Source organism: Bos mutus, chromosome 23 (assembly GCF_027580195.1).
Source record: "Bos mutus isolate GX-2022 chromosome 23, NWIPB_WYAK_1.1, whole genome shotgun sequence".
Classification (NCBI taxonomy): Eukaryota; Metazoa; Chordata; class Mammalia; order Artiodactyla; family Bovidae; genus Bos; species Bos mutus.
Window position 1 is genome coordinate 34,867,582 of NC_091639.1, and position 26,689 is coordinate 34,894,270.

At 40.3% G+C, this 26,689-nt stretch overlaps 1 protein-coding gene across 9 annotated transcripts; it reads right to left on the minus strand.

Annotated features, from left to right (window-relative positions):
* Nucleotides 1-434: 434 nt before the first annotated feature.
* NFYA (nuclear transcription factor Y subunit alpha) lies at nt 435-26,638 on the minus strand. 9 transcript variants are annotated; one of them, XM_070361124.1, is made up of 10 exons: nt 26,444-26,638; nt 19,198-19,345; nt 17,521-17,601; nt 14,631-14,777; nt 9,546-9,677; nt 9,234-9,339; nt 7,944-8,110; nt 6,447-6,620; nt 5,335-5,436; nt 435-3,065 (listed from the first exon to the last, which is right to left on the minus strand). In XM_070361124.1, the coding sequence occupies exons 2-10, from the start codon at nt 19,270-19,272 to the stop codon at nt 3,012-3,014; spliced, it is 1,038 nt and encodes a 345-aa protein (XP_070217225.1). In that variant the 5' UTR covers nt 19,273-19,345; nt 26,444-26,638; the 3' UTR covers nt 435-3,011. The 9 variants fall into 9 exon arrangements, with proteins under 9 accessions (XP_070217225.1, XP_070217223.1, XP_070217224.1 ...); XM_070361122.1 differs by having other exon boundaries at nt 17,518-17,601; XM_070361123.1 differs by having other exon boundaries at nt 17,521-17,604.
* Nucleotides 26,639-26,689: the final 51 nt, after the last annotated feature.

The following is a 26,689-nucleotide window of genomic DNA, read 5'->3' on the forward strand; positions in this document are numbered from 1 at the left end:
TATTTGAGGTTGCCGGTCTGTGGGTCGTATTTGTTAAAATACTAAGCAATAAAAGGATGAGTATATTATAGATTTTTAACAATCACAGAAATGCATCTGTTTTTCTGCATAAAGAAATTAAAAACCACATCTTCACTGTTTAGTTCTACATGTGTCAATGCTGTTTTGGTGACAAAGGGCTAGTTTTACTCATGGAATTACTGCCTCTTAATGAACACGTCCAGTGAGAATATCAAATAAATGATCAACCACAGGGGACAGCAGTATCTCCTCAGTAGAGTGGGAGGGCCAAAGAGCAGAAAAAGAGGTGAAGGGGCAACACACAGCTCCTGGTTTCACACTGTCCACGGAGCACATGTGTTTACAAAGATTGCAATACATAACAAACACAATCCAGAACCTATGGGATGTAGACTCCTCAAAATTCAAGACACTTTTTAGCATTTTTATATTTATTTTAAAAAGTAACAACTGAAATGACATCAATGATCCATCACCTGTGCTTCTTCCACTGCTGAGGGGGAAAAAAACCCAAATCCTCCTATGTAGTTGAGTCCCGAAGGAAAATCAAGACATTATTACCAGACATCCATTAGCCAGAAGAATGCTCTAAAAAAGGTCTTTTGGTCCAGTGGTATAGACACTGACATGTTCAATGTACCAGTGCAATTAAAATATATACATTTACAATTATCCTGCCAAAAAAAGCACTTAAAATAACTATGTATTAAACCAATTATTCCACTCATCCATTCACTCTTTTTGCATCACTACAGTCACAAGGACAAATGAATAAAAGAACTTCTAGAGTATCTGAGGGGTGTGGGTGGGGGGAGAGGTGGGAGAGGATTAAAAAAAAACAAAAAACTTCTAGTAACAAAGAAAAAAATCCAAACCTCACCCCCACTTTATGGGTTATTATGTGCTAAAATGACAATAAAAGGGTCATGAGCTGTCTGAAATGCAATGACAAAATGACAACTGAAGCATTCAAAAAAAAAAAAACCCAAATTTGTGAGAAAATAATCCACAACAGTATGAGGTTGGTAGTATATGTACAATCTTACAGACACAAATAAATAGCATTTTAGAACTGTTGTTGGCTTAAGTACTAGAAATTAGTTCTGAGGAATTTCTTCTGAACTCTGCATCTTGAAGACTCCTAAACAAAACCAAAGGATAAAAACTCCTCATTGTTTTTAGTAATCTGTCATCTGAAGATGGGGCTTACCAAATGAAGTCAACACCAAAGGGTCAGATGAGTAGACTCAAGGGAGTAGGGAGATACTTCACTTCCTGCTTTCTCTGCACAGCTCTGTACCTCTGTTTTGTACCATTACATTGATTTCCTTTTGTGATGTTTTCTTTGGTGGGTTTAATTTCTTTTCCCTCTTAATACAGCTAGAGTGATATCAAAGGAAGAGCCAATCCCTAGTCTTGGTATTAAAATTGAAACCAAATGTTCTTGGAAAGAATTACAAAGTTTTCCTTGTTTCTAAAAAAAAACAAACAAAAAAAAAAAAACCCCAAAAACTCTTCTGAAATCACCTTAGTTCTCCCAGGGTTCCACATCTAGAAAAGAAACATTTTTTTTTTCTGAGGCACAGCCTACTTTGGGGGCTTCAGCCCTGCTCCTGACCCTGCAGGAATCTCTATCTCCAATCTGTACTTTACCCCCAGAACATGGATGCAAAGTGAAAGCCTTTCTGCACAAGACCTATGGAGAAAAGGGGAAACGAACGGAAACTGGTACCAAAGAATCAGCTGCCACGGGAAGAATGAGAATGTTCACTCTCTTGGGCCAGCACAAAGCACAGCAGGAGTGAAGCCAACATCCACCTCACACTCTAGCAGGCAACCTGGATTATGTCCCAGCTAGCTTGACTGAACAGTGCTTTCCAGAAGTTGTCAAGGGTCAAATCTCAGACTTCCCTTTCCATGCTTGTTAAAAGGTTATAGTATAAATGTAAATTCTTCTCTTCATTATAATGATCCATCCCAGGCATCCATCCACTGGCGAATCATGCTATATGACATCACAAGGGATATATACTACTCTTTGTCCTTCTGGACTGAAACACATACGAACCTTTCTATTCCCCAAATGCTGTCACAAAGCCTATGATTGAAAATCTCTAGTTTTGCTGTTTTGGAGTTACTGTACATGTCCTCAGTACTTCAGCACAGAAGTTGTATAATTTTGTTTTCTACTAAGGAAAGGCAGTTTCAAGGTCCAGCACCCTCAAAATCATCTTACAAGTAGCCTCAGCAAGAACTATGGTCGATATGACCTGTCACCAGACAGACAAGTAGACCACACCTTGTGAAAGCTAAGAGATCCAGCAATTTATGTTTTTAGTGCTTGAATCTTATATCAATCTATCCCCAGAGTTAGCTTTTTCTTGGCGGGAGTCCAAAAATCCCAATCTATCATCTGGGTAGAAGAGATTCTTATTATTACCACAGATTAGATGAATTATCTCAGAATTTATTGTTTCCATATCATGAGATGGAGCTTCCTTGCCTGGAAACCATCTCTGAATAGAAAAGGTCCATCAGTCAGCCTCAGATCCCCTATTAGAGGGATGGGTACTGTTCAGAATCTGTGGGAAGTAATGGGCTGCAGCTTCCCCAGTTGCAGTTAGGTTGAGAAGGTTGCTCTCCTCTGCTCAGATGGCTGGCTGGCGTCACCAGTCAACACAAGTGCTGTGTGTGTGCTGCTGGGCTGGCATGAGTCCCTTGCATCATCCCAATCCATGAAATGTCAATGTCAGCAACAGTCTGAGATAAGTCCTGACTGAAAGGGTGAGACAAGGCTTGCAACTTCAGATTGCCAGACATCCTTGCAATTATAATACTGAGCCACTTATTAAAAACTAAGTGGTTTCTGTCCTGTAGAAAAGGGCAGAATGTGATCGTCAGTGTCCCATCGGCGAGTTGATCATTTTCCCTGGAACAGTGGGAAACTGTGAGGAATATGGCCTTGATCAGCTCCATCACATGGCCTGGGGTTAGGACACTCGGATGATCTGTGTCATAGCTTCTTCATCGGTTTGATTTGGATCCTACAAAAGAAAGCACAGTAAAAAAGTCCTTTGCAAAAGCAACTGGGAATTCATGGCTCTCACTACTTATCACCAAGAGGAAGTACACAAACACTATGTCTGCATACTTATTCTTAGAAAAAGATTTCAAGTCTGGCCTGGCACTCCATGACAGAACACTCCAGAGTTGAAGAGTATCTCACTTTTTTAACACCTGTGCTGTGCCCTACACACTTAAGGATTAAGGATCCCTAGGTGGCTAAAAGACCTAGAGAAACCAAGTGATATTGTATATTTTTATTATTTAAATACTGAGCACTTGGCAGGGCTGGAAAGGACATTGGATTTTATTTACTTTAATCTACTCATTTTGCAGATAAATCTGAAGCCTGGACTAGAATCAAAAAGTTAGTGACAAGCCCAGCAAGAATTAATTCTCAAATCTCTTGGCTCCGACTTAATCTTCTTTCCACTAAAGTCTGCCTGCTGCCTGCCCTTTACAAAAAACCTGCACCGTCAAGACGAAGATCAGTCCTTGGGAGTTCACTGGCAGTCCAGTGGTGGGTCTGGTGCTTTCACTGCTGTGGCTTACATTCACTCCCTGGTCGGGGAACTAAGATCCTGCAAGCCATGCAGTGCTACCATGTACACAAAAACCCACTATATAACAACCACCTTCAGTTCCTCCACACCAAGGCTCTGAAGCCTCAACTGGCACGATCCAAGAAAAAGCTGAAACATTTCTAGGGGTGGTAGGACAAAAGGCTGAGTCTTGATCAAAGAGGAAGACCAATAACCAACATTTACTGAGTTCTCACCATGCACTAAGCACTGAGATTAAAAAAGCACTATCTTATAAAGACGGACTGGACAACAGTAAAGCTGGAATGTGATGGGTCTTCAGAATAAAGCTTCTGTATGGGAGGAACAGAATAATGGGAGGAGCCTAGTCAACAAAACTTTACTGGTGCTCATTCTTGAATGGGTATTATGCTAAATACAATGGGGAACAACAATTCTTGACTCTCTACACAGCTTATAGTCTAGAGTAGACAACCACTGCACAGTTACACAAATAAAATGATTATTACTACACTCAAAAGGAAGATGTGAGAAAATAATGGAGTAGAAGAGACCTCTGGATACAGCCTCAGATTGAAACCAAGACGTAAAAGATATGGAGACAGTCATGCAAAAGGATGGCATGAAAAGCTTTACAGACAAGCTATTTTAAAGACAGAGGTTCTTGAACAGTAGAGCAAGAGCATGAAGACCGAGAAGCAGGAGGAAATAAAGCCAAAGGTGGGCGGGAGCTAGGTCCTACAGGGAGGGCCGGGCTGGCCATGGTAAGCACTTTGGATTTCAGTACGTGCAAATGGAAAAGGGCAGGCGTGCAAGGCAGCAGGCTGGTGATGTGATATGATACATACACTAAGATGTGGAGAGTGAACTAGAGGGGGCACCAGAGGGGAAGAAGGGAGACCAGACAGCTGTTGCCTTCACTGAAGCAAAGAGAGGGTTAGACTAGCCTGACCACAGGTGGGAGGGAAAAAGTAAGCTGATTCAGAGAACAGAGTTAAAACCAAGAGGACTTCAAAACTGGACAACTCTAGCTTTAATAATTGGGTGAAGGGACGTGCGACTTATTGAGAGCAATGTCTGGTTTAGGTTTAAAAATAAAATAAAAACCAAGAGTTCTACTTTGGACACACTGACTAGAAATGCCAGTAAGATACAATCAGTGAAATTAGATTAAGAACCAGTATGGCTATAGACTAAGTTCTGGAATTACACAGCCTAGGTATGAATTTCAGTTGTACCATTTTATTAGATATTTTACTGTAGGCAAATGACTTAACCCCTCTAAACCTCAGATTCAAATGTAAAACAGAAACTATAATTCTTACCTCATGGGGGTCAAGGCTGTTGTAAAGATTCAATGATAAAATGCTTATGAAAGTGCTTAACATAATGGCTGGCACACAGCAGTTAAGTGTTAGCTGCTGCTACTACTACACTAGGGAATAAACTTGTTCTCTGAAAATCAAAAAAAGTGAGAATTTCAAGAAGGAATTAATAGTAGTAACTGGAAAAGACAGAGGAAAAAGGCCACTGGATCAAAGACCTTAGTTCTTTTAAAAACAAAGGGACTCTGAGATACACAATGTTGCATCTAGTTTACAGACTGGTTAGACCCTAGTGTGAAAATAGCAAGAGGACACTGTGAAGGCTTCCACCCAAGAAGAGTCAAGGCAACAAAGCTAAGAATAAAAGGTATAAATCCTCTTACCTGCATATGAGGACTATCTTTTTCTTTTGGAGAGAAAAATCGTCCGCCTTCACCACGCTTCCGTGCCATGGCATGACGGTGCCGAGACTCATGCAAGTATTTCTAAAACAAGAAAAACCAAGTTACTAGCTAAAAGCAGCAGAGCTCTCCAATGCTCAAAAGTTTAGAATGGCTGTGATCAAAGCCACCAGGGGCAATTATGACCTTGTATTATGGAGAAATCTTGGAGAAAACACAAACAGCAGCTAACCGTATCTAACTATCACAAGAATGTAAATGCCAAATGAGTAATAACTAAATACAGATTCCCCAAAGATATAGCAGTGATCACCACCTACCCCCCAATACATATCCTCCCTTTTGCTTCAGTAACAAACCAAATTTTAGCTGGTACAGTCTCATTAAAGAGACAGCATTTCCTAGCCTTATTTTCAGGTAAGTGTGGCCATGTAATCAAATTTTGGCTAATGTGATTATGGAACTTTTTGAATGTTTCCCTGAAAGAAAGTCTCCTTATTCCTTTTGCTCCTTGGCTAGAGCCCAGTGGTCATCTTGGACTACGGACAGCACACTAAGCAATCAACACAGTAAGATGGGAGGGGAATGCTCCTGAGGGTTGCCACAGCCCAGGACAATAGGTCTCTGCACTTTGTGTTGGTCGCTCAGTCATGTCTAACTCTTTGCAACCTCACAGACTGTAGCCCACCAGGCTCCTCAGTCTATGGAATTCTCCACGCAAGAATACTGGAGTGGGTAACCACTTTTTCCTTCTCCAGGGGATCTTCCCAACCCAGAGGTCAAACCTGGGTCTCCTGTACTGGAGGCGGATTCTTTACTGTCTGAGCCACCAGGACAGACAGTAAGTCCACCTCTGGACTTTACGGAAGATTAAAAACAACAACAACAACAATAAAATGCTATTTATGTTGTAGTTATTTTTTAAATGTTATAGTTGCAGCTCCATATAGCAATAATAAGTACCATTACAAAAGGTAACAGCTATCTTATGTCAAAGTCTGGAAGGTACTCCAGGAAACTAACCACATAAAAGGTTATTTCAAAAGTAGAACCCTGCTGTTCTCATCCTGTATCCGTCCCAGTGTTATACATACCCTTCTTTCCTTTGGAATTTTCCCTTCTGCTTCTAATTTAGCCCGAGCTTGTCTCCTCTTAAGTATACGGTGGTACTGTTTGGCATTGACATAGAGAGGCTCTTCTTCAAGCATCTCCGCCCCAGGGAGAGGGATTCTCTGGATTGCAGGCACAGAGCCAGCACCAGGTACCATCTGTGTGAAGAGCAAAATCAGAGCTTATTAAGTAGTAACATGAAGTATGGACATGGGAAACAATTTCTTGGTCCCTGTTCTTCTGAATGCTATGACGAGTACCTTTATAGGGTACTTGTTGAATGCAGATTCCTGGAGAACATTTACACTTAAGGCCTGCATTTTAAACAAATGTTCCAGATGATTCTGTAATAGGGGGCCAAGGACCCACGCTGAGAAACAATATAACCCTGTCCAGGTTTTTGTTCACGCACAGCTCCATTTTCTAAGAATGTCTGCTGCCATCTAATGGTCATGAACAGTAATCACAGGCAGTAAAAGAGCACAAGGGAACACAAAGGAAGGTAGGTTCAAATCCACCCAGTGATGCTAACAGCGTTTAGTTACATAATTGTTAACTTACCATACAATTCAACCCACATTTTCCGGAACAAATCCGGTTCCGCTACCTTCCCAATAACAACAACTTTAAATGGTTACATTGTTTCTTCTAGTGGACTCCTCCACTTCTGTGTAGGTTTCTAATACTTGTTCTTTCTTAGCTTACCCATTTTAGGTACTGTACACTGACACACTATTTTGACATATGAGTTTACAGTCAACTCTCCTTCCCCTCTTCCCAATATATTTACATCATACCTTTTTTTTGGTTTCTCTATTGACTGCTGCTAAGTCGCTTCAGTCGTGTCCGACTCTGTGTGACCCCATAGACAGCAGCCCACCAGGTTCCCCCATCCCTGGGATTCTCCAGGCAAGAACACTGGAGTGGGTTGCCATTTCGTTCTCCAATGCATGAAAGTGAAAAGTCAAAGTGAAGTCGCTCAGTCGTGTCCAACTCTTAGCGACCCCATGGACTGCAGCCCACGAGGCTCCTCCGTCCATGGGATTTTCCAGGCAAGAGTACTGGAGTGGGGTGCCACTGCCTTCTCCATTGACTATACCTTTCTAATTCTGAACGTTGTTTCACCCACTTTGGGCCGTATATTTTCTACTTCCCAAAGATTAGCAGTCTACAACTCTCTTCATTTCACTTATGAATAAGATTTCAGAAAAGTGAATGTTTACATCTGCTTTTCTTCTGCTATATCTCTAGCACGTAGAACAGTCTCTGGCACACAGTAGGTGCACAGAATGAGTTATGGTTTACTGTAATGTTTATTGTAAAAGTAGACCACTGTGTCTTAAGAATCTCAGTCTTAAGAGGTCAGGATTATACATGAGCTTCATGAGAGATTTTAAAATACAAGCTGAAGAAATTTTCAAAGACAAAGATACGTGGAAAAATAAACTATAGACAATGAAATGAAAAAGCAGTTTTCTTACCATGACCATCCCGCCTGAATTGACCACGTTGCCTGCCACTGGCAGCGTCACAGTGACCGTCCCCTGGCCGCTGCTGGTTGTGTTGGTGTTGGCTCCCGTCTGAACAATCTGTGCTCCTGCCAGACTGGCTGCGGGGATGGTGATCATGCCTGAAACAGGGACTGTAACTTTAAGAAAATAAAACATAAAACAAACAAACAAAAAAACAGGTATACAGAAAGAAGGGAACAAAGTTAGTCCCTCTTCTATCTGGCACACATGTATTAATCCTGGAAAAACATGGGCTTTTAGCACAAGGGGAGAAAAGGCACTCTTCCATTCTCTGCCTTGCTTGCTGTATATAATCCAAGTAATCACAAGTTTAGAGATGTTAGTAACTATATGGGTTCTAGTTCTGATAAAACTACTCATACAGAGTTGAAAAAGTTTTCAATGGGTGACCAAATATTTTGGAGGCTTCCTTTTCTGTAAGTCAGTCTGACTTCAGCTATAGCCACTGTTCTTTTATAAATGACCTGCTTCAGGATGCAGATTTTTAAAAAACTGTTTACTCTAAACTGACAATGAGTCAGACAGCTACAGGACTAAATCTTAAAATTAAACCAGGCATGCCAAGCCCCCAGACTTCAACAGCAGCACTTGAGGATGTGTCCATCATTCTCTGAGCGATCCCTGTTCTGGCTCTCTCTGGTCATAGGAGAGCACACTGCCTGCACTCACTGGATTTTGTCTACTGCCAAATTTTAATCCAAAGTCAAACCTGCAGTCACAGAAGACATACCACTAACAAGGGTTCTGCACGGTATTTATTTGGTCACATTCATGTCTCGCTTACTAGACTAGAGTGTCTTTGAGAAGAAAACTGTTTTCAGTAATGTGCTACATACACAGTGGTCATATAAGTCTTCTGGAATAAATTAATAATGAAGTGGCCAGGGGGAAAAACAAAAAAAGCAGCAGTGATATATTCTCTACCACGAAAGAAACTCCGTATTTCTAATCTTCCATTTAGAGAACAGTTATTAGAAAGAATAAAAATCTTATATAATCCCTAGGGTCATAGTGGCTGCCTTTAACAGCTACTGTAGTTTTCTCCTACAGATGGAGTCAACACTGGTCACATATTGGTGACAAGGAACTAACAATCAACGGACACTTAAAGGAAATCATTTTTGTTGTTGTTTTAAAAGTACGTTGTATAGAGGTCACCACAAAATTTCTAAAGCAGTCATTTGCTCAAGATGAACAGGATGCCCCCAAAAGTCCAACAGAAATGCGGGGCATTCATACCTTGCTGGAGAATGGTGCCATCTGCATTAACTGGCTGATAGACGATGGTTTGCCCTTCAGCAGTCTGTGCCACTTGCTGCCCCTGGACAGCAATCTGCTGCTGTGTCTGGAGGAAACAAATCATGACACAATTTAATAATTCCAAAGACACCACAAGAAAAAAGGACCACGCAGTGCTTTTTAAGAAAAAGGCATTTTTGTGATAGTTTTCTTCCCCATTTCTACTACATGTGAAATACTCTACCCAGTTGTCTGACCCTCCCAAAGCAGCTGTGCTCCTCTGTTGATGCCGTGGAGAGACAGTGGAGTTACCTGCGTCTGGCCAGCAGTGACGGCTGTCTGGGGCTGCTGGATGATGATCTGCTGGGTCTGGCCCTGCTGGCCCTGCACTTGCACGGCCTGCCCACCCTGGATCTGGATCTGTCCCGGTGGGACCAACTGTATCTGCAGAAGAGAACACCAAGATTAGTGCCCTGCTGACACTGGTCTCCATTGGTCCTGGAGTGTTAGTTACTCAAATTCATCTAGAAGGCAGGAATTGCTCTGGAGAGGAAAAAAAACACAAGTCCTGTTCTGCTCTCTTATGAATTAGAGAGAGCTTGTTTTCCATTTATGAAACTGGGGAATTTTGATCACTGCTGGATACTGGATGATATTAAAGATGATATTGCTGGCATTGGGAATATATTTCTAAAAGCTTATTCACTTAAAAATACACCCTGAAGTATTTTTGATAGATGAAATGGTAATGTATATATTCAAAATAATCCTTGAGTCAGGGAAAATAGATGAAAATAGATTTAAACAGTAAAATACTAGTTTGTGTGTTAAAATGGGTGATGAGGATTCACCGTATCATTCTCTTTGCTTGTGTCTATGTCTGATGTTTTTTATAACAAAATATTGAAAAAAATTATTAAGTAACTTTTAAACTTTCCAGCTGGAATTCTATAAATACACACACACATAAAATCCTTAAAAGATTTTGTACAGAAAGGGGTATTTTCATATTACATACCTCTGCAGTCAACACTTAAATTTAACTTGGTAAATTAGAAAATTAGAAAATGTTGGTAAATTAGAAAATGTTGGTAAATAAACAAACAAGAAATCTCTCTGGTTATCTCGATCTATTTCTACCTATTTTGGATAGCAAGGAATACCTATTATTGGTCAATAGGGTTTCCTCTTCTATCTACTCATATTCTTTGCCCATTTTTCTATTCCACTGTAACTTTCATATCAACACATATAAAGAATTTTAAAAAATGTATTCTGGACACAAACCCCATTAAATGTTAAAAATATCTTCTCCAAATTATGTCTTCTACCTTTATTTTACCATATATTTTGACATACACCAAATTTTTAAGTTATAAAATTTTATGGTTTTTTTTTTTTTTTTAAGAAATTCTTCTCTACCCCACATCATAAAGAAAATATTCCTATGAACAGAATATAAGTTTCCAAGTATGCTTTTTTTATAGTTAGATCTGTAATCTATCTAAGCAAGTATTTTTGATACAGTATGAGGTAGAGATCAACTTTCCTTTTTGATACCATTCTTGAACCATTTCTCCACTGAAACTTTATATTATTTTTGTTATATACAAATTTCCAATATTCCTACGTCTATTTCTTGGCTCTCTACTCCCATTACTTGGCTCTCTACTCCATTGTCTATATCACGCCATGGATCTTAATCTAAGGAGAGAGCCTAGGTTTAACTGGAATTCTAAAACAGAAGGTACAATTCAAAAAAAGGTGAAGTACACTTCTAAAAGACATGGTTATTCAAAAAAACACACACTAAAGTAACCTCTAATAAAAATGGATTGAAATTTTAAGTGTTTTATGGAAGGCTATGGAATCATACCTAGAGCCATGTCATGCAACATTAACAGAAAATAATTTTTCCAAGATGGTTTGATTAGTTAACAGTGCTGCCTGGAGTGAGGAGAATAAGATAATCTTTTCAATGTCTTCTCTTAAAGGCCAAAAATCCTACAAAATCCACAGAATTTACAGCTGAAACGAACACTAGCAATCACCTGATATAAACTGCATTTTTCAAATGAGAAAACCAACAATCAAAGAACTTGGCCAAGAGCAAAAAGTCTGTCTAATGGCAGACCTGCAAATGAATTCAGGGCATTGCATTCCTGATACAGTCTTCCTAGCTCTGTATTCCACTGTTTCTATTCAACAGAGAAGAGGGCGTGCCAAGTGGGGGGACTGGAGAGGAGGCACTGAGAGGAAGGACAGAAATGAAATAGCAGTGTGAAACTGAGGCAAGCACGCACGCTGAAGTGTATTTAAAGACTCATACATTTATGCATGGAGAAATGTAGAAACTATTTTTAATCCTGACTACAACTCTATCTTGGCAAAAATATGCTAATAGCCTTAAAAATGACCTTACCCTTTGCCCAACCAATTCCTCCACTCCCAAAAATATTCCCCTAAGATTAAATTCAAGTGAAAAAAATAAAGCTATAAAATTCAAATACATTTATAGTAACCTTACCTATAAAAGCAAAAAGCAAAAAAAAACACAAAAAATCTCTAAGTACACAGTGAAAATTACAAATTCTGATTCATCAAAATGACTATTATGAAGGAATTTAAAAATAAAAGAAAGTAAAACAAAAATACAACAATAAAACTATATGCTTGTATATAACTATGCCCAAGAGGTGTGCACAAAACTACAAGGGAATATGCAAAACTTAAAAGTTTGGTTATCAAGCATGGCTCAATTTTTTTTCAACTAGTGGCTCAGACAGTCTGCCTATAATGTGGGAGACCTGGGTTCGATCCCTGAGTGGGGAAGATCCTCTGGAGAAGGAAATGGCACCCCACTCCAGTACTCTTGCCTGGAAAATCCCATGGATGGAGGAGCCTGGTAGGCTACAGTCCATGGGGTCACAAAGAGTCAGATATGCCTGAGCAACTTCACTTCACTTCATATTACATTACTGCAGAAAAATGAAGATATTAATGAAATCACAGAAGATATAAGCAGCTTTAGAAAATTTTAGTAAAAAGTTCATTAACATATATATATATATACAAACACACACTCACTGGGATCTGGCTATTAGTTATTAATACAAAGGTGATATGACTTAAGCATATACTTCTCTGTAAATTATTTCTCACTAAAAATACTTCATTATTAACCCTTCCCCCAAAGTCAACAGTTCATCCTTTTTAACAAGGACATAATGTGTGCTGAGTCACTTCAGTCGTATCCGACTCTTTGTGACCCTATGGACTGTAGCCCACCAGGCTCCTCTGTCCATGAGATTCTCCAGGCAAAAACACTGGGGTGGATAGCTATTCCCTTCTCCAGGGGATCTTCCCAACCCAGGGACCGAACCCGAGTCTACTGCGCCTCCTGCATCGCAGGCAGATTCTTGACCACTGAGCCACCGAGGAAGTTCAAGGACATAATACACCATATGAATACAGTATGATGTACTCAATCGATTCTTTACCAACAGACACTCAGGCTACAATTTTTTTTTTTGCTAGTATAATGCTGCAATAAATGTCTCTGTATATTTCTTCCTACATATTTATATTTTCTTCCTACAGAATAGATTCTCCTAAGTGGGACAGGTACATCAAAAGGCTTAAATATTCAAGCGCGAGATACCTTCCAAAAGGACTTTACAATTCGAAAATCAACAAAAATAATGTACTTCATTTTCTTTACACCCATTCTAGCACTGGATATAATCAGTGTTTTAAATTTCTGCCAATGAGATAAAAATGCCTGTAATTTTACTTTTGTTTTCTGTTTCTGAATCAGTCTTTCCAGTGAATTTACCTAACTACTTTACATGTCTGTTTAAAGAATCAGCTTTTACTTAGTTTTTACATTTTTGTTTTCTACTTCATTAATTTTAACCTATCTTTTGCTCATTTTCTTCTTGTCCTAACTTCCTAAAAAAAAAAAAATTATTATTTATTTCCAGTTCTTTTAAAATATTCAAGGTTATAAATTTTGCTCTAAGTATAGCTTGAGGTGTGTGTGATAGGCTTAGACTGAAATATTTTCATCACTTGGCTAGATAAGTTATAAATAACATGGAAGGAAATGAAAAGGATAATATTTCTGACCCAAAACAACAATCTCCAAAGCAGACTATACATTTCCCCCCTCAGTGCCCAGAAGAGCCAACAAAGAACACATTGATGATGACTTTTATTAAACTAGATACTCTTTTTGTAAGTGCTTCCCAGATGGCACTAGTAAAGGTCCTGACTGCCAATGCAGAAGATATAAGAGATGTGGGTTTGATCCCTGGGTTGGGAAGATCCCCTAGAGGAGGGCATGGCAACCTGAAATGGAACAGGACTCTATAGTCCTTGCCCCTAACCATGTCCTCTGCCTGCCTGTTGTCTGTGGAAAACTTGAGTCAAACAGTAAGTTTAAATAGAGAAGTGAGAAATGTGGAAACAAAGGAAAACAGTCAAAGGAGACTAATAATAGTAATGTAGTCATTAAGCATAGTCAAGGACCTTTTGTTCTTTCTCAAGGTCTACAGGTAATATTCTGAGCTATATCCTGTGAGCTGTCTTATAGACAATAAAACACCAGGTGGAGAAGTTAACTACATGATGACCAGACTGTAACCAGGATATGAGCTGCCACAATTCTAAGAACTGGCCACAAAGAAATGGGAACAAACAGACCCTGGAGCTGAAGATTAACTACACCTAAAACAACGAAGATGATGGTGGTTGGGCCACTGAACAGCAATCTGAAGATGACTGTCAGAGCTGACTGTGCTGTTCCTGCATGTAGACCCCTCCTGTTTATAAAAGCTCTTGCCTCACTGGTTGCCACTGGCAGGGAGGTGGGGAGAAAGTCGGACTTTGGACAGATGTCCACCACCCTTCCCCTCCCTGGTTTCCAGCATCTGAAACAAAGCAAACTTCCCTGTGTCCCTTCCAGCAACCTGGCCTGTTTACTGGCTTTTGAGTAGTGAGCAGCCAGACCCTCCATACTCTTTTGGTAACAAACCCACCCCAGTACTGATGCCTGGAGAAACCCATGGACAGAGGAGTCTGGGGGGCTACAGTCCTTAGGGTTGCAGAGCTGGACTTGACTGAAATGACTTAGCAAGCTCTCTTTTTATATTACCTACATTGATTCAAGATCATGTCTAATACTTAGTCCTTACCAGAAACGTCCTATTTCTCCATGGCTGTGCTTTCTATTACTGACACTACAAAGGTGGGAAACTGACTAAATGCAACTAAATGCAAAAGGAAGGTAAGAAGCAATTAAATACAATATCAATTTTCAATTTGTAACAACTTATTTCTTAAAACTTCTATCCTGATATTCTAAAATTCTTTTTTTTGTTTTTTAATACCACTCACCTGCTGCAAACCCTGTGTCCCAGATACAGGTACTTGCATGATGGTTTGACCTTGTCCACCAGGAACAGCCTGGACCATGATGGGTTGGCCAGTTGATGTGATTAACTGACCTCCACTGACCTGTACCATTAATGGCTGCCCCTGGACCTAGAATAAAGTAAAATAAGAACAATGAAATAACATAAGACACAAAATGATTTTTACCTAAAGACAATCACTGCAACTACTCTGCTGTCTTTCTAGAGGAGGAAAAAGTAGGAGAGACACTAAGAAAATAATTTCAGGTCCTCATCCTCAAGCAGTCTTCTTCAAAAATACAGTATCTGTAACTAAGTGCCAAGCTGAATACTTAAAAGTCAGATAAAATGAGGTATAAGCAGAGTCTTTGGGAAGTCTCAATAGATACAAAGTGTTTATCATCAACTATAGGCTAAACTCATGAGAAGTATTTAATCAAATCATCAAGACTATTTGCCTTTTTAGTCCAATATCCAGGAATAGTCTCAGGTGAAGACTGGAGAGTAGGCAATGAAAGGGAGGGCTGATGGTGGTTGGACTGCAAATTCTTAGTAATTTGGAAGGAGTAAATCAAACTGTACCTGGCAATGACTTCAGGTGAGGTATCAAGCAGCTCCAAAAGCTTATATAGAATACCCTTCCTCCTTACAGTTTCTCAAGCATAAATGAAACACATACCTTTTACCCTCTACCTCACCACTGATAATTCTTGTCCTGTGGTTGTTTAAGGAGCCTACTAGTATAAATGCCTAGAAATATATTGGTCAATTTACAATTTTTGCGGCGGGACTGCTCACACTGGACCCTGCAGTATCTGCATAGTTCTTTTAGCTTTAAAAAGCATGAAAATTATACAGATTTTCAACAGTACCAAAAAACTCTCAACTTTCAATCTCTAATGAGTAAATGGATCATTCTAAAACCCAGGGCACTGAAAGTGCTGTAACATCTTGAGTCCCAATATAAAAATGTCTAGCTATCTGAATGCATTCTGAAAGTCAAAACCCAACCACTTTAGATGTGAATTGAAATGTTCAACAGAATCGCTGAAAATCCAAAACTTTCAGATTCTATCTTTGTTTTGAGGAACTATTTGTAACAGATCAAAATAAAATTTGTATATCTGAAATAATCATTCTCAATGTCAGTGAAAGTGTGTTCAAATAACAGTAATTAGTTAAAAGATCAATCTGTCCTAGATTAGTAGATTAGATATTAAGCCCTCCCCACCCCTATGAGCGTATTGGAATCTTTAGGAACATTCAAATTCTGTGTTTTGTTAAACTGCTCCTTGACAAATTCCACTTTACTTTTTAAAGACTTTACAATCTGATTCTCCTCTGCTTTTCTCCCCTCACTTCCCCATCCCAAATCAAATTCCCTTTGCTATACTAATGCTTCTACATGCTCTATTAGGAAAGATTTTTAAAAATATTTATTGCATAACTAACTGAAAGAAGTATTTAAAGTTCTCCACAACTAATCAGAGCCCTAGAGGAAAGGTTTCCATTATCTCCATAAAGTGCTTCCATTTCTTTAAAATCTGCATAAGAAGGAAACAAGTTTTAAGGCAATTATTTTGTAATTTTCTGGCTATCCATCATCTTCACTTTTCCCTTCACTGACAGGCTACATATGCACATGATGAACCATGTGAGACTCCAAGGAACCTGCTGTTCTTACAACATATGATGACACAAGGATACATGCATCAGACAAGAAGCCATACAGTTAGGAGCATGTCACATTCCCAGGCCACAAGTGGTTAACGACAATACTGTTTCATGTATCAATAAGATGAAGCAAGCATGAAAAACATGAGTATCAAGCTGCTGAACTCTGAGATTTGAATAGTTTGGGAGTACCTACAAACTCAGCTTATTTCAGCTTAATTTATGTTTAGAATTGGCTGTATATCATCAAACATTAAGAGTGGCAGGCGTGGGAGTAGGGCTGAAAGGGTAAAGTGAAATGACTACAAAAGGGAGTTCACTGCAGGATGCTTGCTAAGCAGCACTAACAGTAAAGTGAGATGCCAGTTCTACATTCTAGGTCCTACTCATTTCCATTCAGAGGAGGAAAAAAGGCAGGCTACTTGAACTTTGCCATGTTCTCAAAAATATGGTCATTTTAGTTAAAGTAACCTAATAAATACATAAAAGAGTTTTGCTTCTTCTGTTTACATAGAACTGGCCCAAATTTAACCCCAATTTAGGTATTTAACTTGGTCATACATAATGTTAAGAAACTGCATTGTTTAAGCAGGAATTCTTACAGTGGCTATAATACCTAAGATTTACAGACAGCGTATCTCTCTTCTGTCCAACCAAGAGCTATGGGGCAATCTCTGCAGATCCAATAATAAGGTCAGGACTTCCCCAAGAAAAGTAGTGAGAGGATAGCAGAGATTAACAAGATTCAGTGATTAGATCAATCTTGTCAAATGCAATCATTATTTTATATCTGAGTTGTCCTTTTAACAATGCACAATCTAGCCTAGTAAAATGTATACATTTTCTTCTCTATTATCGTAATACAAAGAAAATTTACCATGCAATCTTATTAGAGAATCTGAGCTCTAAATCAGTTCTAATGCCACTTGTAAGAATTTCTTCACTGATTTGTTCTCAGGTATCCCCCCAAAACATACTAGCCAGATGGCACTTTTCAGAAAACTGATACAGCGTCACTACATGATTTAGCACAACACATTAGGATACTGGCATCTTATAAGCCTCAAGGACAAGTTAGCAGCATCAAAGTCATGCAACTGGCTTTGCCGTTCCTCCGTGAGATCCGACGACAAACAGCACCAGACACGAGGAGAGAAGTCCATGCAGTGCTTACAGAGAGTCAGAGAGAGCACCACTACCTGCAGGGTCTGGACTTGCTGGCCTGAGGCGGATGCCACCTGGGCCTCAGTCTGCAACTGGACAGCAGTGACACCACCCTGCTGCTGAGAACAGGAACAGGAAGAGCTTGAAATGTGTCAGGAAGGAAATGTATAGTTCAAGACATGAGATCACCTTACCTCTTGTGGGAGAGGAAGGGTCTTCTTTCAATAGCCCCACCCTACACAGGACTTTCAAACTGGAGACTCCCTATACTGAAGCTTTTTGTTGAAGGTAACAGATAACAGACTTCTGTCTTACAAATTACAGATTACAGTCTTCTGTCTCCAGAGCAGAACTCAAATACACTTCCATGACTCAAAAACATCGATGTACCTGACATTATTAACAAAAAATTTTTAATGCAGTCCTTCCCTCCAAAATTAAGCATTTGATCCTTTTGCATGCAGTTATTTTAATGTTCTTTTTATTTCCTCAAATGAGTTCACAAGAACAAAATAGTTCATCAGGTTTTAGCAGCCTAGAAGCTACAATGAAGAACTTCTGGAACTTGAATGCAATCACCAGAAAGGAAGAATAAAGCAATCACTATGAGACAAAAACATCTTCATGAGGTCACTGCTCTCATGTCCCCAAACTAGGATTACTCCTACTCAGTTGGACTACCTTAGAAGCAATGTATTCATAGACTCAACTTAATTTTTATTACCCCTAGTAGTAACTTCAGACAGAGCAAGAATTCACTCACTAGGGCACTGGTATGAATGAATGGAGGGTTCTCTGTGGAATCTCCCTTTCTATCAAGGCAGCTGAAAGAAGCTGTAGTTTTGTGGAAGGAAAAGCCAGCAAAGGAATTTTGACAATTAATCTCTTTTAATAAAAAGTAGCTCCTTCTTTTGGTCATTAGATAGAACAACTCACCATCAAAACCACCACTGCCCACCTACTCCCTCCCCCCGACTAATGACTTTTCTATATTATCTAGGTCCCATTTTGGAAACAAAACATTTCCAATTTTGGCCTACAGCCCAAATCAATGCACAATCAATTTATTTTCTTCTAGGGAGAAAAAACAAGAGAAGTTTTCCTAAAACAAACCCAGGTATATATAATCAGAAAATGTAATCTGTGTATAAATTCAAGAAAGCAACCTATCTGAATTAGGAATAAAGCAGCAGCAGAAATCCTTTCTAATATGTGCTTATCCTTAAGTGTGGATACCTATTATCCTCATACTGAACTAAAAGTTTTCAAAATAAACACTGTGATGGATCAAATTAAATACTGCATTTCTTAGAAGCTATCTTGGTTTGTCTATCTGGTAAGGCCAAAGCCTTACCAGACCACAAGTTGGCTTAATCAATAAGAGAAACAACCAAATTTAATCCAGGAAAACAAAACCACCCTTCAAAGCTCCATCTGAAAACAGACTAAGTATTTTTGATTTCTACTAAGATAAAAGGGGGCAGTTTATTAAACCGGGAACCCATGACATCAAATTCTAAGTAGTTATGGACTGGATAGACTTCTGAACAGAGAAAATCAGAGAAATATCAATAAATCCAATCTTCAAAAAGTACTTCAGCACAAATCACCAGACCCACTAGAAGATCCGATGCCTCTCAAATCTAGAACTGAGAAGTGTTATCATCACCTCCATTGCTGTCATTTTGTTTAAAGCAGTTTTACTTCCATACCTGCTGCTGAATCTGTCCAGCCTGTACAACAATCTGCTCTGCTGAACTGTTGCTGTTTGCTGCATACTGTTCCATGGCCCCTCCAAATCAGAGTCCTGTCCACAGTCAGCGTCACTCTGGAGACCCTAGAGGACTGCCAGATGCACTCCTATTAGAGACGGAAGAAAAGAAAGTAGAGTGAGAGTGTTAGTTAAGGCCTCCGAGATATTCCATCGTTAATATGCATTAACATATTAACATTTAATATGTTAAATAGCATCTTGATAATGCTATTTAACATATTTAAAAATGCTTAGTCATTACTCATCAGCAACTTTCCCTTTCAGTACTACTAGAGCAACACTTGCACCTTAGAAATTCTCATTAAGCTACAGTATCACTTTCTTACAAGGCCCATTTAACACAGATTTCAGGCCTGCACATGTACTTTAGAGAACTGTGCTTTTAATTTGTAACACATTTGTACTACATGTGATATGCAATCTAAAATTTTAGAATTTATTAGTTAGTTCGTAATTACCCAGATCTGAAGTCCAACAGATTGCTTATCAGTGTTAAGTAAGAAAGACACAGAGAAGGTTTAGGAGTTTGGGCTTTAATCCAGAGCAATAAATAAAAAGGAATTATAGAAATGGCATAAATGCTATTTGCAGATTAAAGAAAAAAATTTTACGTATCAAGGGTATTATTTTCTCTGAAAAGAATCTACGTTTTTCTCAGCCATGAATCTGAATGCCTGATAATACCCCACCCTTTGTTACTTTTAACTTTTTTTAATGAAAATTTTCAAATATATACCCCAAATAGTGAGAACACTATAATGTTCCACCTACTCCCCATAGCAATCACCCAGCTTCAACAATCTTCAACCCATGGTCAATCTTATTTCACATATATCTCATCTATTTTTCCACCCACCCTCCCTCTGCATTGCTGTTGTTCAGTCGTCAAGTTGAGAGTCTGACTCTTCGTGACCCCATGGACTGCAATATTTTGAAGCAAATCCCAGACACCTTATTACTTCATAGCTCCATAAATACTTCAGCATCTGCCTCCAAAGAGTAAGGATTCTTTTGTCTTTATCATTTTATCACAATGATACTGTGTCTCTACAATTACTTCAAACATTAAAAATTTTCTAAAAAAAAGCAAGAGAATTCCGCCCCATTCCCCCCCCACCACCCAAAAAAAAAAAAATCTACATCTGCTTCACTGACCACGCTAGAGTCTTTGTTTGGATCACAACTGTGGAATATTCTTAATGAGACAGGAATACCAGACCACATTACCTGTCTTCTGAGAAACCTGTATGCAGGACAAGAAGCAACAGTTAGAACTGGACATGGAAAAATGGACTGGTTCAAAATTGGGAAAGGAGTATGTCAAGGCTGTGTATTGTCACCCTGCTTCTTTAACTTATATACAGAGTACATATCATGTGACATGCCTGACTGGCTGAAGAACAAGCTGGAATCAAGATTGCCGGGAGAAATATCGACAATCTCCAATATGCCCATGATACCACTTTAATGGCAGAAAGTGAATAGGATCTAAAGAGCCTCTTGATGAAGGTGAAAGAGGAGAGTGAAAAAGCTGGCTTAAAGCTCAACATTCAAAACATGAAGATCATGGCATCTGGTCCTATCACTTCATGGCAAACAGACCGGGAAAATGTGGAGACAGTGTCATGTTTCATTTTCTTGGGCTCCACAATCATTGTGGACGGTGACTGCAGCCACAAAATTGAGACAGTGGCTCCTGGGAATAACAGCTATGACAAACCGAGACAGTGAATTAAAAAGCAGAGACATCACTTTGCCAACAAAGGTCCATATAAGTCAGTTATGGGTTTTCCAGCAGTCATGTATTGATATGAGAGTTGGACCATAAGGAAGGCTGAACACTGAAGAATTGACGCTTTTGAACTGTGGTGTTGGAGAAAACTCTTGAGAGTCCCTTGGACTGCAAGGAGATCCAAACAGTCAATCCTTAAGGAAGTCAACCCTGAATATTCATTGGAAGGACTGGTGCTAAAGCTGAAGCTCCAATACTCTGGCCACCTGATATGAAGAAATGACTCGCTGGAAAAGACTGATGCTGGGAAAGATTGAGGGCAAGAGGTGGCAATAGACAATGAGATGGTTGGATGGCATCACTGATTCAATGGACAGGAGCTGAGCAAACTCAGGAAAATAGTGAAGGTCAGGAAAGCCTGGCGTGCTGCAGTTCATGGAGTCACAGAGTTGGAAATGACTTAGCGACTGAATAACAGCAACAAATATCATTAAATATGCAGTCAAGGCCCACATTTACTCTTCTCATACACTTTAACAGCTGAAAGCTCCTTTTTGAAATAAGGACACGATTAAATAAACTGAAGTAATAATGAGAACCCTGAATAAAGGCTTGATTTAAAAACTTTAAATCTTCTCCTAAACTTTTCTCCAGGCCTCCATAAATTCTAAAATTTGAGTGACAGTTACACTTGAGTTACATTGAATTACATGAGCTGCACATCATAGCAGCAAAGCAATGTACCTCTCCCCACAAATCCACACATGGTGGATGAGATGAATTACCCACCATGATTGTTAAGTGGCTCAGTATTTGTGAATGCCCAAATACTTAGGAAGAAGTGCACTGATGGGTGAAGTTAAGTTTAAACATAGATATATACAGATACCTCTCTAAAAAGGCAAGTACAGTACATTAAGAGCAGATTCTAGATGACGGGCACACAGGTGTTTATTATAAAACTCAACTTTACTGTATATCTAAAACATTTTATACTAAATGTTGGGAGGAAAATCTAATAAAACTCAATCAAGTCTATTACTTCTAACAAATCGGTACAGAGTATAAAGAGTGTAAGAGCCGTGAGTGAGTGGCAGGGTGACCATGCCACTGAGCCCGACAGTATATATGGCCATGTGGTTCTAAATCTCACCACCCCTGCTCTAATGGAATGCTCACCAAACACGCATCTAGCTTTAATTTGGATTCATATACAGTAGCCAACAGGGAGCAGATATGATCAGTAACACAAATAAACCTAACAGTTAATTCTCACTGCATACGGACAAATCGGCCTTCTGGTTTTTATATGTCTCTTCTAAACTGGTTGACTGAGTTGGCTCCTCAGAGATTCTGGAAACAGAACAGAAAACCAGAATTTCAGCCAGATTAAGTGGCTTTTCCAGGGAAGTGAATGGTCTTTCCTAAATTCTATCTTGTCTCTAACTGCAATATACACAATGCATTTATGTTTCTAAACTAATAAAATTAAAAATTAAAGGTCATGAGTAGTGTGATTTCATTTATATGAAACCCTGAGATGGTAATAGTAATCCAGAGATGGAAGGCAGATCAGTAGTTTCCTGGAAATGGAAAAGGTGGAAGAGGGAAGTTGACTGGGATAGAGCATGTGGAACTTTCTGGGGTGATAAAATGTTTTATATTTTCATTATGGTGGTGGTTGCATTTGTGTATAAATTTATCAAAATCCATCAAAATGTACACTTAAAATGATTATCCTTTATGTCTAAACTATATCTCAAAAGAGTTGATTAATAAAATAAGGATCAGGAAGCAATGTCCTCTGTATTTTAAAAACCCACTCCACCTTCAGTCCCCTTCCTGTGTGAGATTTTTTCCCTTGACCCCTAATTTCCAGAAATTTACATCATACTGGAAGTGCAAAGAAATGATTGATAAAATGTCATGCAGGTTTTCTTTTTAACTAGTTTATCCTCATAATACAAATGCTACAACTTAAAAACATTTAAATCCACTATACTTTGATGGGTCAAAACAGAAGGGGTTTCAAGCTTAACAGCAATTTCTTGTCATATATTAATGAGGGAGTGATTCAGCTTGGAGCATGATATTTAGACTGCCAATGGTGAAGAACGGTCGCCACCAGCTTCTGTGAAGCCATATGTTCCCATTATTGTGGGCTTCAGTTAGCAGAACTGCAATATAACTGACATCGTCTTTCCTGAAGTGCTTTTCTGCCCACATTCTGACAGAATTAAGTCAGCCGGATTTAGTCTGTCTAGTTCTTGCTCCTAATTCAAAGTTTGAATGTCTTTTCCTCAAAGACAGAAAGAACATATGTTTATTCTGGTTAGCAAGAAAATCTCTTCCTCCTCACTTCAAGGTACAGAACCTGAAACGCAGCGAACTACTTAGAAATCCATTTGTTTTGGACCAACACACATTTTAACTCAACCAGAAACTCAATCTTAATAAACAAGTGAAAAATCCTGCAGAATTATCACATTTGATCATCACTACCAGGCAAAGACTGGAAGAGCAGGTTTTAAACTTTTCGACAGCTCACAGTAAGAAACACATTTTCTATCACAAATGCACTTAGAACATACTTTAAAAAAGTAACTAAAAGTTTCATGACTGATCTTTGTAAGTATAACTTAAGATGAATGGTGGTATTCTCTATTCTACTGTAAAAAATTACCAGCATTGGTCCACTAAATTGACTTCACAACTTAACAAACAGGTCCTGATCTATGTTTGATAGAAGACTAGAGAACAAAGAGCTATCTGGTATCCCCATCATCCAAAAGGTTTCTGGACTGCAGTTCCGAATTTGCGTAATCCCCACTAATGATGGACCACCTGTCAAACACTGTCTTGAAGGTTTTAGAAATAAAAGGAAAACTATATGTTTTTAACTTCAGATAGTCTTTAAATTTAGTAAAGGAGTAAAAATCTGTACGCAATCCCTAAAGGAAAAAAACAAACAAAAGAATTTAAAGGACAGAAATTGGGGACAGACATGAAGTCTTTAAAAAAATGTGGCATCTGACCTGGTCTTAAGCACAAGTACGATCTACACGTGACCAAGTGGAAGGAAATGGAGTGCTCCAAATGAAGACATACCATAAAAACAAAGAGAAAAATTTCCACATATAAAACAGCAGGCTAAAAGGCCACATGTCAAGAGAGGCTAAAGGTCAGATTACTGTACTCAAAATTCCAGGCAAGGAAGTTCTTTTACAAATAAGTAGGGTTTCTAGAGGGGTTTAGCAATAATATGACCAGACAATAACTGTCTATTAGAAAGAAGTCTAGCAAAAATGTTTGCTGGTTTTAAAGTGACACATACTAGCATTTTTAAGTCCCAAGGTATTTATCCTCTCCAAAGGCAAATGTAAACGTTCTAAAAAATATATCTAAATCATAGTGCCCCATCTATCAGATATTTTACAAATCAATTTTTTAAATGAGTTCAACAATAAAAAATTCATGGCAAAAAATGAAAACAAAAGTGTCCCCAATTTTTTAGTAGTGGAAAAAGCACTAAAGTAGCTTTCTGAAACTTACCAGTTATATGACTTCAGTAAATGTGATTATAAAAATAGGCATCATATACTAAAGGCTGACTGTATGTAACAAGGACTGCCGTACTGTGCTTCACCTGAGTAAAAAATTTTAAAGTCCTAGGAGAAAAATCTCCCTTCCTCCCCTCCAAAGTCAGTTGTTATTGTGGAGCAGAATCTCATAGGCCAGTAACTTATTTTTCCAAACTTGGGGGGAAAAAAAAAGTGCTTCTAGACTTCTTCTGAAATCTCCACAAAATAACTGCTTCCGAAAAATCCCTTAGCAAAATATACAAGTGGTTTTACCAACTGCGTTTCCCAACCTACTGAACTGTCACAAATGCCCACTGCCCTATACTTTCTTCTTCCCCCAAACACACAGCAAAGTTTGGCGCCTCAGCACATGCTCTTCTCTTTGTGAGCAATGCTCTTCCGTTCTTTCCTCCCCAAAGAAATCCCATTATCCTTCAAGGCCAATTAAAAGTGTAGCAATGCTGGCCTTCCACCCAGGCTGTCGTTAGCTCACACATCACAGAATTGAACTTGGCCCCGTTACAGCACTAACCCTGACAGATGAATCACCTGTTCACCTGTCAATCTCCACCAGGCTGGGAAGGTTCTCATCGACCGCTAATCACTCTCCCCGCAGCAGATGGACCCCTGGTTTATACTAACTGTTCGATACTTGGCTGTCAAAGGAGATTTCCTCTCACCCTAATGAAAACCCCAGAAGACTGTTAAGTTTCTATAAATACCCAAGAAAACGTCAACATACTGGGAAAAAAAACAAACCAAGAGATGGCTGTGAACCAAGCTAACGAGTGAAGTCTGACATGTTCGAAATGACACAGAAAGGTGAAAGGAAAAGAAACTGTACATTCCTACAGAATCCACGAGATGAGCAACAACAGATAAGACTAATGAAAGCAAATTGTGCAGCCTCGGGGGAAAGGAATGCACAGAGCTCGCAATCTTCTAAGAGCGAGGTTCCAGGCACCGAATGGACAGGGGCTTACAGCCCGGGCAAGGAAGGGACACCGCCTGGATGGGCTCCAAGACGGAGGTGTGCGGTTCTGCCCGGCGATCGGGGCGGGGAAGAGAGGAAATGACGAGCCAAAAGGGGGTGGTAACGGCGTCGGGACCGGAGACCCGGGAGTGCGCTAGGAGGAGGGGCACAGCGGGGTCCGAGGAGGGGGCGCACTAACGTACCCCTTCCCCGCCCCCCACCCCTCCGGCAGAGGGACGGCGGGGGCGGGCCCGCAGAGTGCCGAGGCGGGGGCGGACCGGTCCCCTCTCCGCGCTGCACGCGGGGCCCGGTGGCCACGGCGCACGTCTTCCCCGGTCCTCCTTCCCCACCTAGGAGGGTTGCAGACAGGACAGACCCGTTCACGGAGGGAGGGTACGCGGGCCCAGCGGGGGGAAGACTTCCCGTCCCGGGGGCCGCCGCGTGTTGAGTGCAAGGGCAGGTTTAAGTTGTGAGGCCAGAAAGACCAGGAGGAAACTGCCTAGGCCCGAGTGGGTGTATACCTGAACGTAGGGGCCTTGTGGCAGGTAAACCCCACACCCCCTGGTCTGGGGCCCGAGAAACTGGGCCAAAGGGTCGGGGAGAACAGCGACGCATCCCCAACTGGCCCTGGCACCCTGCGCGGGTCTGGGTCCCGAGATGCCTGCTCCCGAGGGCGCCATCCCTTCGCGGGGCGGCCCCCTGCAGGCCTCGGTGGGGAGTGCCCCGGAGAGCTTCGCAGGCTCTGGTCCGGGGCAGCAGGTCACCCCGCTCGGCTAGACTCAGCTCGACTCCCGGGGCTCGACAGGCGCCTGGGCCTCTCCTGAGTGGTCAGCAAGACCCGCCAATCGGGGCGCTGGGGCCGGCTCTGGGCCGCTGGATATTGGCTCCTCACACTCACCGTGCCTCGCTCCCCCGGTTCGCTGCCCGCGCTGATTGGCTCCAGTACCGGACCCCGAAACCCAATCAGAGGCTCCAGCCGCCGCTGCCGCCGCCACTGCCGCTGCCTCGCAAAATGGCGAAGTCGAACAAAGGGGAATCGGGCCTCCCTCCAACTGCCTCCGCGCAGGCGCCTCTTAGGCCACGCCCCCTACCCCGAGCTTTGGGGACGCCCCACCACCGCAGAAGCAGCACTGCGCAGGCGTGT